The sequence below is a fragment of the Lissotriton vulgaris genome, chromosome 5 (genome assembly GCF_964263255.1).
Source record: "Lissotriton vulgaris chromosome 5, aLisVul1.2, whole genome shotgun sequence".
Taxonomy (NCBI): Eukaryota; Metazoa; Chordata; class Amphibia; order Caudata; family Salamandridae; genus Lissotriton; species Lissotriton vulgaris.
The window spans coordinates 374,238,096-374,257,883 of record NC_141693.1 but is presented as its reverse complement, the minus strand read 5'-3'; the positions used below and the strand labels follow the sequence as shown (position 1 = coordinate 374,257,883).

Sequence of the window (19,788 nt, the reverse complement as noted above, 5' to 3'; positions counted from 1 at the left end):
GTGTGGATTTTCTCCTTGAATTTACCAGAATTCACTTTCAAGGACTCTGGAGTTTGCACCACTTGGAAAGTCAGGACTCTCAGCAGAAGAGCTTAGGTACTAGCAAATGAAGTCTTTGATGTCTGTGAGACTTCCTAACAAAAGGCAAGCACACTCAAGCCCCTGGAGAATCTTGGAAGCAGGATGTAGAAAGCAAGGTCCAGTCCTTTCACTCCCAGGACAGAAACAGCAACAGCAGGCTAGCAAAGCAAACAGCAAAGTGACAGTCTCTCCTGGCAGCAATCCAGCTCTTCTTCCTGGAAGAATGTCCTCATCCAAGAAGTGTTTTGAGTAGATGGAGTCAGAGGTCAAGTACTTATACCCATTCCAGTCTTTGAAGTTGGCAAACTTAAAAGGAAAGTCTTTGCAGTGCACAAGATCCTGCCTTTCTCAGCATTGGCTCCAGACACACTACAGGGGTTGGAGAACCTTTGTGTGAGGAAAGGCACAGCCCTATTCAGGTGTCAGTGTCAACTCCTCCTGTTACTCTAGCTCAGGAAGGCCCATCAGCCTGGCGAAGGACCATCCGGATATGCAGGGCACACCTCAGCTCCTTTTCTGTGACGGTCTAGAGTGAATGCATAAACGGCCCAACTGTCATCCTACCCAGACATGTATTCCATAGGCAGGCAGAGGCACAAAGTAAGAAAATGCCAAATTTCTAAAAGTGGTATTTTCAGACCTGAAATTTCAAAAACGACTACACTAAAATTTGTATTTTTAAATTGTCTTTCCAGAGACCCAAAACTCCAATTTTCTATCAGTTGCCAATTGAAAGATACACTTGTAAGATGTTACAAGGCAGCTTCAATGATAGCCTATGGGAGAAATGGGCCTTGTTGTAATGATAAAACAAAATTTGCAGTATTTCACTACCAGGGCATGTAAAACACCACAGTACAAGTCCTAATTTTTAAATACACTGCACTCTGCCCATAGGGCTACCTTGGGCCTACCTTAGAGGTGCCTTACTTGTAACAAAAGGTGTGCACTTGCCACATCAAAACATCAGTTAAAGCAACCGCTACTGCCGATCCAACTTGGGGGGGCAGCGCTGGAAAAACATTTTTTTAACACTGACCTTTTGCTGCTGGCCCACGTTCTTCTGCTCCCTGTCTAGCCTGCACTCTTCTGCTTCCTCGCGCGCTGCACCTCGCTGCTCCTGGTACTACTTTCCCCAGGAGCACAGGCTCTCAGACTCTACGCAATCCAAGCGTTTCTCTCATGCAATTGATCCCAGCATGAGAGAAGCAATGGGATTGGGCAGAGGGGCCCTGTGTAATGCTCCATGGGGCCTGGGAGCCTGTGTACTGAGCACTGAAATCTCCCAGGAAGAGCCTGAAGATATAAACATGCACATGTCGGTGCCTTCTACCACACCCCTCCTGCTGACACAGAGGCACGCCCGCCATGACCTAGATCACTAGTGTAAAATAAAGTGACAATGAAACAGTTTTATTGTCATTTTATTTTTCTTCTATGTTCTCGCATTTCACCAGTGGGGCGACGCTCCTCCGCCATAACGGAGGAGCCACCCCTGGGCAGTTTAAATCTGGACACATGGGATGCTGCAGTGGCAGGACTGAGACTGCAGGGCTACTTATGTGGGCTGCACAATCAGTGCTGCAGGCCCGCTAGTAGCATTTGATTCACATGCCCTGGGCACACATGGTGCACTGTACTAAGGGCTTGCTAGTAAATCAAATATGCCAATCATTGAGAACCCAAATACCATTCCATTTCAGACAGGAAGTGCATGCACTTTAGCACAGGTCAGCAGTGGTAAAGTGCCCGGAGTCCTAACACCAGCAAAAACGAAATGCAGCACTCAGTCAAAAACAGAAGGTCAGAGGCAAAAAAAAACAGGGGAAACCACGCCAAAAGATGCCAGGTCAAACAGGGAACAAAACAGGACTGTTTGCGACTGAAATGTGTTCCAATTTGTTTTCTTTTTTCCTCCCACAACTCTGAAGTGATTAAAGTAAATTGCTTAGCTGATGTCAATGATATCCCCTATCCACTCGAATCTGGAACGGCCTAGTTGTTACGCAGGTGGGCACATTTGCAAGTTACAGGCAACTCGGAGGCAGTACTTAAAAGAGAACTGGCGTCGGAAACTTTACGTTGGCAGCGGGAACGAGCACCCGACAGTGGAAGTTTCTTTCACTGAAGCCTGCTTCACATTTCAATTATTGCTTTTGCATACAAATGAAATAGGAGCACAGCTGTTGAGATATGCAATTAGGCAGAAGCATACGTTTGCCTCATCCCATGGAAGTACATTTCATCAGATCGCCTAAAGGTTGTAATCACGTTTGGAGTTCTAATTTAGATGTTTAATCAGAAGCAGAAAATGATAGGCTGGATTACATGCTCGCGCGGCTCCTGCAGCAGCAGCAGGTGCGTGGCAGGGCACGCGCGCTAATCTGTTACGAAATGGCTTCATTTACACAGAAATGGCCCCGGATACTAAAAGCAGAACTCCAGGCACCAAAAAGCTGAACGTATCCTACAGATTCACAGTTGCAGCAGAGAAAGGAAGGAAATGCCTAGTTACTGATACATCACAGAGGTGGAACATGGAGACGGATGACACATTGCCAGAATACCTATTTTGAAATGTGTCCTTCTATACGGGAGAAGATGTGGTCTAACGACGTGGGTCTGAGGAGCCAGTTTCTAATCGGCCAGGATGTAAAGTCCTGTGGTTCTCGGTTAAAACACACAGGGCCTTATTTTGAGTTTTGCAAATGGGAGATTCTCTGGGGTCAATATGGGGGATTTCCTGTCTGCTGCATTACAAGTGTGGTAGAGGCTGTGGCACTTGCAAAATGGCAGGCAGGCTGTCCACAATGTTTGACATCCACCAAAATATAAATAAGGCCCTTAATCTCTCCAAGCCTAAAAAATGTGTAATGTAATCCCATTCTCATGTAAATCATTCTAATGCCGCTGGGACAAGTTTGTGCTATAGAAAAGCTGTACAAAAAATTAAAATTTTAAAATACACATACCTCAATATTAACTTGAAAGTATGCGATAGACAGCCCTAGCTTAAGCATGGAGCCTACGTGGTAAATGCGGCAAGTAAAAGATTTCCAATTAAATGAAACAGTACTGGAACACTTGAATTAAACGGTGACAACCACTAAATTAAATCAAACAATATTTGTTTTCAGTTGACCATCATGGGTCTAGTGGTGCTTTTATTCTTTTTCATTGGATTTTTTGTTGGTGACAAAGGACTTGTTTTCATTTACGACAGTGACAGCCAGCACATGTTTTGCCCCCTGTGTCTTGGACACCAATGGCTTTTTCAAGGCAAAAGGAGTTGTTGGTTCAGGTTTGTAGGAAAGTGCCTCTTTTGACATGGTTAGCCCTCCACGTTTTGCCTGATGTCTGCTGTAATTTCGAACTGTAAGCGCACTGAGTCCCAGCTAACCAGGTTCCCAGTGCTAGATCTCCTTTCCCTAAAGCTGTACCAGGATTGGTACCCCTTCTGTTTCTACTGTAAACCCCTAGTAATTGGTACACCCCCAGTACCTGAGCATAAGGACGGAAGAAGGTCGCCTAGGGATCCCTCACCTGGACCCATCTGTGCTGCTATCACAGGCTGCGTGTCCAGGTGCAGGACAAACCGAAGAGTAAACATGGTGCCATGCCACCCTTACAGTGCATAGGATATAGGTAAACCACCCCTACAAAAGGCCTTGAGCTCTAAGGTAGGGTGCACTATACCCTATGTGTTGGCATATCAGCATGAGCAGATATGCCTCTACAATGTCCAGTCTATTCTGAGATATTGTAAGTGAACAGGGAGGCCATGAAGAGTACATGGGCTGGATGCTTGTCAACATGAGTTTCCTCGCTCCTTGATAGCTTCACTGATTTCTATGATGTTTGGTACCAAACATCTTGTCTTAATAAATCCTTGCTGAAGCCAGTGTCAGATGTGTTAATAAATTCACACTGGAGACCCTTTCAGAGGGTCCCCATGACACCTTACCAATCACTTGTGTGGTCCCTGTCTATTTTTAGTCAGCCTGCAATCACCAGTCTGGCTAAAAACCTGGACCCCTGGGTAGAGAGCCAGCCTTGCTGGATCCTGAGACAAAGCCTGCTCTGAGCAGAGGCGGTCACACCTTCCCCCCTGCAGGATATGCCTTGGCAGAAGCAAGAACTTCAAAGACTATGCCGCCTTTGAACCCTACCCCCAGCCCCTGCTATTAAAAGCAGATGGCGATCCCCCCAGTCCTGCCCCACTTTTGGTGGAAGGACTGGTGGGACAATTAGGTAAAGTAGGAGGTGGGCCTACCTTTCCCCCGAACCACCCCTCAGGTGGGGCAGGTGATGGAAACCCCACTTTTCAGTACCCACCATCTTGGGGATGGGGATAGTAGTTAATAGGAGTCAGGATATCCCCACCCCCCATGTGGGGTGTGCATAAAGAGGCTCTTGGCTACTAGCTGGTCTCCTCTAAAAACGCCTCTAAAGTCAGTATTTCGGCAGCTTCTTGGTAGACACAAGAAGACGATGGAAAAAGATTGCTGCGGTCCAAGAACTGAATTCCGACGAAGAAGAAACTGGCACAAATCCCACTGCTGCTAAAGACTCAACTTTTGCACCCTGCTGCTCTTCCTGACACCTGTGAGGCCTCCAAGAAACCCCAGAACCCTCCAGCCTTCTGAAAATTGCCAAGAACCTCTTATTAGGCTAGAGGCTCTAGTCCCCAGCGTCCAGTGCTAAAGAAACCACAGTGGTTGAGGACCGGAACACTCTGTGCTGCCGGGGCTCACCACTGAAAGAAATGTTGCAGCATCCCAGGCGTGCTGGTTCCCTAGTCCAGTGGAATTGACTCCTGCATGCCTCCATCAACTCAGGGATCCTCTCAGCACTACGACTGATGCTAGAAATAGCCACGTTCCTGAGAGCCTGTACCCTTTGGCCATTGGCGTTGATGGTGTAAAGCAACAACATTGGCCCGATCCCCTCCCCTGTGATGGCCTGCCCTGCCTCACACCTGTAGCCAGACTGCTGACCGTGACCCCAGTAACCAGCACCCACAACCCATGGTACTTCTGACCAGGTTAGACCGAACTGCCTGCTGTACCAGAGTCCTGGGCCCTTAAAGATCTTCATCCCTCTGGCAAAGACAGCCTCTGAACTTTCCAAGGGACTGTGGTTACCTGAAACTCGTTAGAGTCCTTCTCTTTTCCTTCCTTTTTTCTGCTTACTTATAACCTTTATTTTGCCTCTTTGCGCTCGTTGCTGATCTTTATTTTTCCTCTTTCTTCTAGTTTCTGACCTCTATTTTGTCTCTTTCTTCTCCTTTCTGACCTTTATTCCCTGTGTTTGCATGGGCTGCCATGAGGAGGTGGTGGTCCCTGGGGCCAAGAACTGCCCAGGAGGGTGGGCCGCCTTGACCCCTCCTTCTAAAATAAAAAGAAAGTCCCAGGGAGGTGATGGTGCTGGGGTCCACACATACCCGCTAATTGTTTTATTTGCCCCAGGGAAGTGGTAGTCCCTAGGGCATCTAGAAGCCCAGGAGGGGGTCTACGCGGCCCCTCCTCCTTTATTAAAAACAAAAATCTAGGGAGGTGGTGGTCCCTGCACCTCAAAGAGCCTCAGGAGGCAGCCCTATGCAGCCCCCTCCTTTTTTTTATAAAATGCCCCTGGGACCTGGCCTACCCAGGGGCCCCTTTGAAAACAAGCACGGGAGCCCACACTTAATTTATTTTTTATTTTTTTTGCTATGAATTTCTCAGATTTGCAGCAAATTGTTTTTCTTTTCTTTTTTTACGTTTTTTTTTTTTTTGCCAGGAGACCAAGGCATGGGAGTCAGGGTATTCCTGCCCTGCCCCCTTTTCTTTTTTTTTAAAGTTTTTTGGGGATTCGGCTGAAGCTGAGTCCCAAGATGGCTGCGAACACTTCCTGGTTGAAGGGTTAGCAGCTAATCAGAGCTCTGCTTTTCCCTGCACAAGCTAGTTATTATTCACAAATTAGTCTCGATCACAATATCCTTATTGAATTCCTTAAATTCCCCAAAAACTACTAAACGGATTTACACCGTATAACTGAATGCGTGATCTGCAAACCAAAATCTACCTTCCTGCCAAATTTTGTGTAATTCTGTCCAGTGGTTCGGGCTGCAGGCATGTCTAAAGCTCATATGGAAATTAACATGGGAAACACACTTTTTTTTACCACCCTTTTTCTCGGCGCCCGGTTGATGAATCACCCAGAAACTTTCCATGCAGAAGAAGACTCACTATGTCATTTTTGGGGGGAAAATTTTGTGATTAATCAAACGACCATGTGTGAACAAGGCCATTACAACGCTTAAAGAAGACTCCAGTGGTGGCGGTACCTGTATGTAATCTGAAGCAGGAGTTCATATCTAGGTCTGATTTTCCGTAGATGAAGCGTTTTTGGTTTCCTAATAACTTTGGCCTTATTTGACGAATCTTCACAAAACTTTCCCCAAAACTGTTTATCCACCTCAGCTCCTTCTTGGAAAGTTCCAGGGTGATCCGTCAAGTGGGGGTTCGAGGAAAAGAGGTTGTTCCCAAAACATAAGAACACAATGCATTTTACATAGACTTCTTTAGGACAGGTTATAGCAAAAACGACAGCACAGAATTACACCAAATTCGGCAGGAAGCTAGCTCTTGATCCGCAGATTGTGCTTTTTGTGATTTGTAAATCCATTTTTGAGATATTAAGGGTAAGAACAGAATTGTATATTTTGCCAGCAATTGTCCCACAAGAGTGCAAGTGTAAAAATAGAGGCATGTAATTGAGCGAGAGGCTCCTGGAAAATCCATGAAAGTGAGTGCTGGCTGTTGGATTTTTAGAAATGAAATGGCAGCCATTACTGTTTACTGTGAAAAAAAGTTTTTAAAAGTATATAAGGAGCCAGCAGAAAGATATGCTCTCTCCCTAGATTTAGAGAGGATGTTTGTAAGGCATAACTACTGCAAAGAAATTAAAAGTATATTGTTTGTAACTAATTTTTATGATCTTGCTGGACTCTTGCCCGATGCTGAGTAGTAAAAAGGAACAGATGAGTTCTTAATACACTCTACTACTAGGAATGCATATTGTGGTCTTTGTTTTTGAGAGGAAGTGTGTATAAGATAAGCACTGTGATGAGTGGAAGGTTATTTCTTATTTAAAAAATATTTACGATCTTGCAAGACTCTCGCAGATTGTGAAAAGTAGGAAGGAGTAAGTGATCTTTGAATACACTCTGGAAAGTGCTCTTGTTACTTTAGGAAGGAGTCTAACTGGAGCAAATGATGTGGAAGCCCCTGAAGAGTTGTGTAGCTCCAGCCGCGGCCCGTGGAGGGAGTTCGGTGGGTCAGGGAGGGGGTGCGGGGGAGGGGCAGGGTGGGGGGTGGTAAACAACGGAATATGGATAATTGCAGGTAAGTAAACAATGTAATAAATAAAACGGATTTCGTAGCGCTCGCTGCATCGCATTTTGAGATGCATGGTGCACTACGAAATTCGAAAACAGCAACTCTAGAAGCCAAACCAAAGCTGGGGGAGGAACTCTATTAAACAGGGACCCCTCCCACCCCCTCTGCTACCACCTATGTATGGGTATCTAAACCAACCGTACCCCCCACAAGGGACCCATGTGGTACCCAGCCTACCCGAGTCCACTACCCGGGTTCCAGTAGCCTTTTTTCCATCACCCTCCTCCTCCTTTTCAGAACAGAGGCAGGGGCAGAGGCAGAGGAATGAGAGGAGGGAAAAGCGGGGACAGTGGCAAGACACAGAGACCTATCCGAGAACAACAAGGAGCAAGACACACCAAAAAACCTAATTGTCAACCTTTCTAAAAGGCAACTCAATACTGATGAAGTCATTGCCCTGGAGATGGGTTTATTTATTTTATTTATTTATTTCGATTTATATAGCGCGTTATAACCCAGGGGTCTCTAAGCGCTTTATCAGGGTCCAAACATCGAGTACTGTGGAGGATAACTGTTCATAAAAAGGTTACAGATTACCTCATGCTTGCTGGAAAAGCACTGTTTTTAGTTTCTTTCGGAAGGCCAACAAATTAGTCTCCTTCCGTAATTCAATTGGCAGCTTGTTCCAGGCTGTAGGGAGCAGATATGAAAAGGCACGTCCACCTACTGTGGCCAGTCTGCACCGTGGTTGAACAAGCAGAGAGGCGTCAGCAGAGCGAAGTGTCCGTGCTGGCCTATATGGGATGAGGATGAGGTTTAGGCTTCGTACCAACCCCTAAAGAAGACAATTTCAGGATGAACGAGGAACTTCACCAACTGTTCCGGAAGATAAGACTCAGATCCTTCTTTAAGGATACTACTAAACCGAAGTGCGAAGATTCGGGACTCAGACCCCCCCTCCAAATTCACCCTCACTGCTGGCATGGTCCCCAGCGAGGTCCTTATGTTTGAAAAAGTGGTATTAAAGGAGGCAAACCAACTGAAAGCCAAACCCACCTACAACAACATGTCTAAAAACCTCCACTGCGCCATAATCACCCTTAAAGATGACAAAGCCCTCATCATCAAGCCTGCAGACAAAGGGGGTGATATAGTTATCCTTGACATCGAGAACTACGAAAATGAATGTTCTTGGCAACTGAGCAGCACTCAGTATCATGAAAAACCTGATACTTACCCAATGGAACGACTCCTCACACAAATTCGGATCCTGGTGAATGAGGCAGCCACCAAGGAATGAATTTGCCCAAAAGTAGCGGCCTTCCTGGTGAACGTGAATCCCAAGATGCCATATTTCTATCTTCTCCCTAAAATTCATAAGGGCATTGTCCCCCCACCGGGCCACCCTATTGTATCTGGCTTAGGCTCCCTTCTCGAACCACTCAGTCAATTCAGTGACCATTTACTGCGACCATTGGTTCAGGCAAAACCGGCATACCTGAAGGACACATGCGATGTCCTCAATCTGATCCAGGAGATTAATGATGACAACATGGAGGAAATCAACCTACTCCTTAAACACGATGTAGAGGCATTGTATACCAACATTCCTCAGGATGCTACCATTGAGGTAGTGGGAAACCTACAGAGCGAGGCGGTCCTGCCCACCATCACGCCGGTCGACTTCATTATTGATGTTATCACCCTTGCACTGAAAAACAACTTCTTCATGTATAGAACCACTACCTACCACCAAGTACAGGGCACCAGTAAGGGTAGTTCTTTTGCACCTAGTCTTCCGGGGATGTACATGTCGCACTTTGAAGCCACCAACATCTTAACGGACACCAAACTGTTCCAGGAAAACCTTATTACCTGGAAGAGGTACATTGACGATGTCCTCATTCTCTGGAGAGGCACTGAGGAGACTTCCGTCAAGTTCCACAAGTGGATTAACAACAGGGACCCCCATTTATGCTTCACAAGGACATCCAGTGATAAGGCTATTCCCTTCCTGGACCTACTCATCAGCCTTGAGGATGGTTACCTTCACACAACCACCTACAAGAAGGCCACTGATTGCAATAGTCTTCTCAGCTTTAAAAGCTACCATCCCAAAGCCCTTAGGGAAAACCTACCGTATGGCCAGTTCTTGAGGATTCAATGGAACTGTAGCAGGATATAAGAGTTTGATGCCCAAGCTAACTCGCTTGCCAACAACCTACATGAAAGGGACTACCCAAGGGATGTTATCCGGAAGGTGAGGAAACGCATCAGGAATAATAACCGCCAGGGACTACTCGAGACAAGGGAGCCACAAACCAGCGATGTGATCATGTGTGTTACCACATTTACCCCGTTGTCTAATAAGATAAGAAACATAATTAGTCACAACTGGTAGGTCCATTGTGGCCCTCACTGAACTGTCCCCAGCGATCCAATGACAAACAGAAAAGTTGTGAGAGCTAATGTCCTAGGGTTACAATCCTATCAGACTTGAAAAAAATCAGGGAAAGAGTGGGACAGCGATATAGCCCTTATTACAGTAGGAATAGTGCCTACCAATATGGATTCATTGTGACATGGGGCAGGAAAAACGAGGTATTTCACAAGCTAGGACACGATTTTGAGGTTGGTGGATAGAATCAAGGCAGTCAGGGTTGAGGAGGACTTTATGTCCGCCATTCAGCCTTTACTCCTCATGCCAAATTTCGAGTTTACTGCAGTGAAATCTGCTGATTTGTATTACTCGGTGTCCCAACAGTTCATTCACAGCCATTTAAAAGTTTGGTGTGCCTCCCTTGTTAGTGATGTATGCTTACATCAAACTTTTACATCTTTTTTATTTTCCAAAAACTAATTTTTAAAGTGAGTGTTTGTTTTATGGAAAGTAAAAAGTAATGGCCCTAACACTATGGAAGTTTTTTTCCAAGTTGTGGGGGTCATTTTTAGGTCGAGCTACAGCACGCATGTGCTGTCTGCAAGACCAGCAGTAATCAATAATACCGACTTTTTTCTTGCCTGTAATTACCATTGGTTACCTCCATTGTCCTTCTATGCTGCTTCCTAACTTGTTGGTTTTGCTTCCCTTCAGGCTGAGGCGTACCAGTAAAGTACGGTTTCCTTACAGTTTGATTCTTCTGCTGTGGTGTGGTGGAACTCTTTCTTTTAAAGTGTGTAGCGCTGTCTTGGATTCCCGCTTATCTGTCTATCTCTGGATTGCCAACTGTGGCTTACGCTCTGCTGAATTTCATTTTAGGAAATTTTTCGAACGTCGTCCCGTCACTGGTATTGTGTGTGGGGCAGGTTGTTGGTTGGTGGACAAGAAACTTCCAAAGTACTTTATATAAAATTGATTTCACTTTACGTTTTATTACTTGAGCCTGAATGCAATAGACAGTCACGCTGTAAGAGTGAATGGTCCATGTGAGACGTACAAACAGGGAGCTGCTCTAGATCGTTTTTTCCCCCTCTGCTTTGTAGAATACAACTTAAAGCAGGAAGAGGGAACTAATTAGGGTGGCAAGAACATAATGTTTCATATCTCTAAAAGGAGCGCTCCTCCTTGTTTTGGGCAATTATCTTTCTAATTTTCACCCTTTATGGCATTCCCATTGGAAAATAGTGAAACTCATTTGTTGATGATGCGTTTGTTCACCATCCAGTGAACAGATCTCCCATTCTTTCAAGATGGACACAAGCTGTAACACGTAGAAGTGCATTCTCTGTAGAGCATAGTATGTGGTTTCCATTAAGTGTAGCCCGTGGCAACAGTCTGCAATGTAAACTCTACGTGCATATTGCCCTAGAGTTATTTGTGTTGAATACTTTTTTGCGTTGTTTTCACTGAGAACCTACCCCTTACAACATAATATAGCTCGAATAGCAGCTTTTACTGGACTTTTCGGTCGAGACAGGGTGCTTTTCAAATTAAGTCATTCACTTGCAACAATGCCTGCCATACTCGATAATGTGTTTTTGTTGCGCCCTAGTAGTGCAAGTGTTCATCTCTGTCTGGCGCATGCTTCCTTCTTACAAGCTTCCTTAAATTACCCCCTTTCCAAATCAGTTCATCTTACACCGCCAATATCGTTTTTAATGTGTGTTTGGTATTTCAGTAAGCTGCATGCATTCCTATGTGCTTTACAAAAAAAAACCTGTAGCTGCAGACTTGGTGTCTGTTTATGACTCCCTTTATTGGGAAACAACCTTTACAATGCAGTCATTACATCGCACTACACTTACAACGCAGTCATTACATCGCAACATCCTTTACAACGCATGTAAATTGATACTTGTATACAATGTCACTACAATGCAGGCATTACAACGCATACCTTTACAACACATGACACTACATCGCATGTCACTACAACGCAGACATTACAACGCATACCATTACAATGCATACCATTACAACGCATAGTACCCCTACACTATCCAACATTTACCCTACTATTGCACCCCTAGAGTTAGAATAGTAATTTTGCCCCCTACACTATCCAACACTTACCCTACTGTTGCACCCCCTGGAGTTAGAATAATAGTTTTTACCCCTACACTATCCAATACTTATCTCAAATTCAATGGTATGCCTTGTAATGGTATGCGTTGTAATGGTAGTATGCAATGGAATGGAATGCGTTGTACAGGTTGTTTTTTAATATGCGTTGTAGTGTCATGCAATGTAATGGAATATGTTGTAGTGGGCGTTGCGATGTAAAAACTGTGTTGTAAGTGTACCAAGTCTGGCAGTAATTGCGCCTCTATTACTGCCAGGCTTGTTTCTCATAAGCAATAACTATAAGTACAAAGTGCGTGTTTTCACACCGCTTGCAAGTTTTCAAAACACATAAATAAAAGGCATTGTAATTTACATTGCCAATAGTTCAAACTCATGCAAATGCAAGACCTATTGCATTGCAAATGCTTGTTTATTTTTAATGTCCCTTACCGCCAGCTAACTCCTGACAGTGGCTGACAGTGGAAAAAAAAACAGCTGAATGTCCACTCTTAATATGGTGTATAGCTGGATGACTATCCTATGATTATCTGTATTCCATTGGGCAGTCTTAGGAATGTTTATGCTGCAGGAGTAAATTGTACAACAAAAGTACACATCTTGCGGTCAGCATAACTTAAAACAGGGTAGATGAACCAAGCGTTTGATAGACCGGGTACTCCAACGCTGGTGCACCGGTGTATCCTGTCTGCTAAACTCTAAACGGGGGCCCTTAGTAACTTTCCATTAGCATGACTAGAAAAAAAGGGTAAGCAGGACATTCAATATTCACAGTGTCATTAAAACCTGGTGGCCTACAGGGCTGCTGAGTGTGAAATATATGTGCTGGGCTGCGGGTAGTGTGGGTATCTTCCCACCAGGAGGGTAGACTCAGTGGCCTTCTCCCTAAGGGTTTATAAGGACTACTGTGGTCCAGTAGCAGCTCTCTTTATTAATAAGTGGCGAGGCGGGGGAGGTAGGGGGTATATCATTTTTAAAAAGCGTTTACCTGCTGCTGCGCTACTGGACGCCGTCTCAGGCTTCTTCTGCTCCGGTCCCCGCACACTGAGCAGCCTCTTAGACAGCAATCAAAATTCTGCTGTCATGAGAGCGATTCAGAAAAAGGGGGTGGTCATGAGAGCAGCGCCATGATTGGCCTGAGCGAGCTTGTTTACCACTTGCTCAGGTCCTAGGAGCCTGTGCCTCTACTCCACCCAGCTGTACAACACGGCTCGGGTGGAGAGAGGTCAAAGTGCACATGACGGTTTGGATGGCGTCAGACAGCCGGCCAAAGCGTCATGCGCACTTACAGTGTGCACTTCTCCTCCCCCTGCTCTCATCATGGCCCGCCCTGCTCAGACTTGGCGGCCTTTAGCAGAAAGTAAAATAATAATAAAATGGTCTTATTATTATTTTATTTTTCCTGTTTCTGTCAGCTACCTGGCATTCAACAGGGAGGGCTACGCTCCACCGCCATAGTGGAAGAGCCGCCACTGTTGGGGGTCCACCCACATCCTGGTGGGTCTCAGGAAACCACTTCCCACCTCCTGTTCCCTTCAGCAGAGGCGAGCACAGATTGGGTGTTCTTGATTTTAAGAACCTCAGCTGGTCACTGCCGCACATTGTGTAACGGGTCATCCATTCTACCACCACTGCGGTGGAGGACCCGGTAAAGCTGGGAAGCACAAACTGTCTCAATACTGAGTGCCAGGTTGTTTTAGGCACGACTAATCCCTAAGAGAAACATAGGGGTCGATCAACAAGGCCATGTACGACCAAGTAAAAGAGACCCCCTGTATACAGTCGTGGTACACTTACATGACTTTGCCAACTTCCTCCCAAAAGAGCTATACGAAATATTCATACACATTTGGAACAACATGAAGGGACTGTCCACTCTGCACTTTTATTAACAAGGAGTTGTCATATCAAGGGCGATTTAGAAAGGCATGTTAGAATACAGAAAAGAGTACTCCTGTTATACTATTTCTCATGCTCATGAAATACATCTTATTAAATTGACCCTGCAATTAGGGTATCTTCAAATGTATAACGTAAGTTATTTGCTATAATGTACTGCATAAAAAAAGATGCCAATCGATGTTCTAAAATTTAAATCAAAGTCTACCAGACACCATCAGAACTGATTCGGACTTTTTTACGGCGATGGAGACGAAAGTAATACTGTTTTCAAACACTGATTCCACTGTACCTTGGTCTTCTTGGGTTGCATCGTTGTAATTGACTTGCTTTCTGATCCTCTTGCCTTTGCCCAGGTTCCGGGCGAGGTCCTCCTGCTGCTGTTCGTAATGGTGCCGCAAGAGCTTTTCCCAGTAATCAGGGTCCACGTTCTCCTCTTGTTTAATTATCTCTCGTTCTACCTCCTCCTGGGGATAAACGAGCACAGTCAGGGATTAGCAATTTTGGCGCCACGTGAAAATCATAATTTGGAGATGCAGGAAGGCACTTTGACTGGTCTGTGAATCCCAGCCGACTGTTCTAAATGCTGCGGCTGAACGCTCGGATAATGGGGCCTCGCTGTGGTGCTACAGCGCTCTTCTGCAAAGACTCGGTACAATTGACCAGAGCAGTCGCCAGCTTTGGACACTGTAAGTGCACATAAGTGCCTAATTTAGGAAAAAACATGCATTTAATTTGCCCAAAGAAAATGCATTTATATAACCTCCTACAAAAGATGGAAGCCGTAGCTAAAGTGATTTCATTCTGTATAAAACCAAAAAATGAAATGTAATATTCAGAAGTGAACACTTTAGCGCCTCATTACTCGTGTCGTTGAGTTGCCCTATGCAATTTTTCATTTGTGATTCAATATTCTTTTTTTGATTGTCTGAACATTGTTGTGTTCATTGGTGCGCAGAAGATGCAGAATGACTGATTCAACTCTGGCTACAGTTTAGCCACTAGCATATTTGACGAGGTTACTTGCACCTGGAATTAGTGAATAGTGATTGCTTTACATTTTCAGTATTACACAATGCATTATTACCGCAGAACATTTAGCTTTGTAGCAAACATTTCTTCTCAAATATCGTAATGGTAAATTGCATTTATATAGCCCTTACTTACCCTGACAAGGTGTTGAAGTGCCTTGCTGCGAGTAGCACGTTACTTCGAAACCCAAGATTAGAGTTAATAGTTAGTAGATTAGCAGTAAGTGTTTTTTTCTGTGTGAAACAGGTGTGTTAGGTTTGCGCATTAGCTGTGTTAATGAAGCATTTTTTTAAATTACTTTACATTCATTTGTTTGGGAGGTGTAATTAACCTTCACCTCCTCCACCTTACTCGTCCGATTCCCTGCTTACATCAGGGCGGCTCTAGGCTCATGGTGGCCCTGGGCAGGGAGCGTAGGTAGGGGGCCCCGGAAGAGGGGGTCCGGGCGGGGCGGAGGCCAGTGAAGTGGGGGGATCAGGGTGTTTGAAATTGAAACAGAGGCGGAGGCCACCAAATCCCTGCCAGGGGCAGCGAAGCAAATATGTATTCATCCTCAGAGTATTATTATATTAAGGATATATATTGGCGTGGTGGCCCCTGGGGTTTGGCGGCCCTGTGCATGTGCACAGCTTGCAAATGCCTAAGGCCGCCCCTGCTTACATAAGTAATGTGTTCAGCATTTTTGCCATTTGTTCTCTCATTTCAAAGCTGTTTCAGTCCAATAATTTAAAGTGAGCTCCTTTCATAAGACTCATCACCTCTACCTCGCTTGCCGTCGTTTTGTGCTCTTACATTCGAGGGCTTTTTAAGACAGCTGCAAGACCACTTTCTGCTGTTGCAGGGGTGCTTGAGTCCCTTTCTTACTGGGAAGGTGGGAGAATTTCCACTGCTTAATTTGAGCCGGTGGTTTCATGCTCGGCACTGGTACTCCACTGGCAACACCGGCGCTTGTGACAGTCTGCCACAAGGTGGCATTTTCTGGCTAATTTAAAGATGACCACAGCAACAGCTGATTATTAATTCAATATACATCAAAAATGACTATTGTGTATCACCCAAGCCACTTTTTAATAGCCTGGGGCCTGAAATAGTTCGAATTGTCACACTTGTAGAAGTGTGATGGTTAGTAGTTGTGTTTTTGTTATCATTTGTAGGGGCCGGTGTGTGGATTGAGTGAAGGGGCAGAGGGGGGAGAGAGGTCGAAGAACGAACGGACATACAATAGATTTAAAAAAGCACTTACCTGCCTCGCCGCATGCAGCCCCTTTCTTTTGCAGACACAGACTCACAGAGTGCACTGCGGCCAATCCTGATGCTGCTTTCCTGCAGCTGAAAGCAGCGTCAGGATTAGCCTGAGTGTCGATGATTTGCGCTTGCAGTTAGACTGGGCGCCTGTGCCTGCTCTCTCCAACCCGGCAATGCCGCTCGGGTTGGAGAGAGCTTCAGTTTGCATGACGGTTTTGGTGGCCTAAGACGCCTGCCAAGCCGTCATGCGCACTGAATAGCCGTGCCCAACATTTGGGCTCCCTCTCCAGCCTGTCGTCACACTGGCCCTGCCTTCAAGCCTCAGTTCTGAGGCGAAAAAAATTAAACAATAACCAACAAGGGTTCATTATTGTTTCCTTTTTTTTGGCCGCTGGCAGGTGGGCCAACGCTCCTCTGCCATAGCGGAGGGGCCGCCTCTGCGTTTAATTGGTAGCATAGCAGGGGCAATGTGAGGTGAAAGCTGCAGTGGCCTCCTGACAAGAGGCCTGGCACTTTTTTTTTTTTTTTACAAATTAAGCACTGAATCTCACATGCTTAAGGTAGGAAATGTGTTCACTGTTCTGGTGTCCAGTAAGGATTCTTTGTAGCGCAACCTTTTAAATTGAAGAACTGGGGTGACGCTTAATTCACGTTTGCAGCATGCGGTGCATAAACAGTTCTCTGGCTTATTTTTCCTGTAATTTAGTAAGCAGGGCCTGGATCTTTTCCTCTATCCACCCTGCACAGTGTGTTGGTGAGGTTTTTACTTATAAGGCTGCTTGTGGCACGTTGGGCCACTGAGTGGTCTGCAACCCCAGGCGGCCGACCTGTCCACCGTTCTAAGACAACTGGCAGTGCACCAGCCTGTCTGGAGCCCTTGGCGGTGTACCATCTCACTTGGCATTCTGTGCCCCAGGATCAGCGCCAGCGTATGAAATGCAGGTGGCATCGGCCTGCATATAAAGGTCTGGCAGCATGTAGTCCTGCGGTAAGTTTGGTAATAAAAGGATGCAGCTGTCCTACCTGCTTCCCTTCTTAGCCACGAGTTGAAGAGGTTGGGCGGAGCTTTGGCATTTATACTGGGCAGTTGGCCTGCTCAGGAGCTTGTAGCAGTCTTTCACTTTTTTAAGCAGACTGCCTAGATTTAGTACACTTATATCATATGCTGTAATCTTTTTTAATAAAAGGTAGAAGAATGAAAGTAAAAACACTGTAAGGAGTAATTCATGCAGGCATATTGTTGGTTACCTTGGTTTAGGATCTAGGCACTATTTAACTTGGCTGGCTTTTTGCTTCTCTTGTTCTGCACCTGTGTATTCTCACCATGGAAAAGCATAGTTAGAAAGGCACCATAATACACCTTCTTCACCTGGCAGCAGATATCTGCATGGAGTTGCAGCAAGGGATAAGAGATCTTAGTCCCCTTTAGTCTCTGAAAGGGACCTCCAGAACGCAGTAAAGAGTGTGTCTTAGGCTTGTAATCGTCACCGAAATAGATTCTCTCCCGCTCCTGCATCTCCCCGTTCTTTAGAGAAATCACTTTTCTCAGTGTCCTCTCCATTATCTGCTTCCTCTTGGGCACATCCTGAATATGATGAGGAAGATGATTTTGCAGCAGATTCTCCCACACTTAGAGGGAAATATACTCAGGGGGAGGATCACAAACCAATGATTTCCTAACTCTCACTCAACCTTCAATTACATATAGAGGAAGACCAACCTGGAACTAGTAGTGATTGGTTCTGTCAGTTGTGTACATATCTCATTCCTAAGGTTTCAATCATCTCAGCAGAAATACATTTTTAAAAGAGGGTGTCGAAAGATCTTGACAGTGCTACTGTGCCAAGGCTTACACGGGGACCATACCGTCTTGCCAAAATCTTCCTCAGTATTTAACAGTGAACCCTTTCTTGGTAAGTCTCACTGGGACACCTTCCCTGCTTTCAGGGGATGTGACATCGTCTGACCCAGTCGACAAGAAAGTAGAGAGTGTCCTTAAAAGATCACATGCGGGTCTCAACCTAGTAATAAGTCTGGGGGGCTATGCAGTTTAAACCTCCCTGATCCATTACTAAGTACTGCCAGACTCTGTCCTCCAGTATTCAAGAGGGTGAGGATTATTAACAATGTGTGGGAAGTATAGAGAGTCAAGCCACGTACTTATCGGATCTGTTGCTCGATAATCTAGGAACCTCCGCAATGGTGTTAGCAGGAGCAGCAATTGTTAGTATCTAAGAAGCTGGAGAGTGGACGACACTCAGAAAAATGATCTCTTGGAGATACTATACTGGGGTTGTTGGGAGAGGAACTTAAAGAGGTGCTTCAAAAATTACTCAAGTCACAGAAGCACACTCAACCTTTTTATTACAAGCAGAAGTCTGTTAGAAGTGGCAGAAGGAGACCTCTTCATCATCTGGGTGGGTGATTTTATTTGCACCTTGTGTCAATTTAGCCTTCAAGCCATCTGCGGTCTGGGGATGAACAAGGCAGATACCCCCACACATTTCTCACATACATCTCTAAGAGAATTGCTGAATGACATAGCCTTTCAATTTGATCTTGGCTATGCGAACAAATTGTGTTCACCTTCTATCCCCTCCTAACCAACGTTTAATGGAACGGGATGTAACTCCATTATCGACTTTGTCTTAATATCTAGAAGGTACTCCCGTAACATCCTTTCCTGAAAGACATTTGATAATCTAATGAGTGACCACTATCCAATATGTCTGGCCCTTTTGCGAACAGGGTCAGAGGAAAAACTTGTTAGGAACTCACAATATACCCCTGATATTAGCCTCACTAGTATTAATGGTTACACGTTAAAATGGGAAAAAGTCGACCCTGAGGCATTCCTAGTACACTTGATTACCAATTCAATTAAGGACATAGAGACATGTCTTTCACATGGCAGGGAGGACAGAGATGTTTTTAATGCTTTCCTTAAGATCTCAGATGAGGCCAGAAAATTGTTAACAAGGAAAAAACGTAAGGGATGCCAATCTTCTAAGGGAAGGTTTGATAATGATTGTACAAAGGCCCACACTACCCTAAAGAAGGCACTGAATAAAGCAACGAGATCTAGGGACGAACTTAGGCAGGCAAGTTCGCTGTGCCGGTTGGCACTAAGAAAACGTAGGAGTACACTAAAAAGGGAAGCATGGGAGGCCCTAAACGCGGCATGCATATCCAAAGATAACACCGGCTTTTGGAGAGCTGTTAATGCCCTATTTTTTAATGACAGAGAGATAAATACCATTGATATGGCGATCAGCGGTGAAAAATAGGTGAATTTCTTTGCTGGACTCTAAATGGATGAGTCGTCTGGTGCTTATATGTCAGAGACAGCCGCGGTTAGCATAGCTGATAAGGAAGTCCAAGGTTCTTTCCCCCTAGAGATTAATATCACCATGAAGGAAGTCACCAGGGCAATTAATGACAGTGCTCCAAGATAAGCCCCTGGGCTGGATGGTATACCGGTGAATGTTTATGGGTTCTCCTCCTAACCAATGTTCTTATGTGTTGCACTCGTTATGGGTTAATTCCCACCTGGGCAGACGTGATCGTGATCCCCATATATAAGAAAGGGGATAAGAATTAACCCAGTTGTTACCGTCCGATATCACTACT

General features: G+C 45.2%; 1 protein-coding gene across 1 annotated transcript in view; it reads right to left on the bottom strand.

Annotated features, from left to right (window-relative positions):
- The window catches only part of CHD5 (chromodomain helicase DNA binding protein 5), a 1,029,381-nt gene that overhangs the window by 382,970 nt on the left and 626,623 nt on the right, over positions 1-19,788 (bottom strand). Inside the window, exon 26 of the mRNA XM_086921723.1 lies at positions 14,174-14,348. Within this exon, the coding sequence (XP_086777849.1) occupies positions 14,174-14,348 (175 nt within the window). The remainder of the gene's footprint in view (positions 1-14,173; positions 14,349-19,788) is intronic.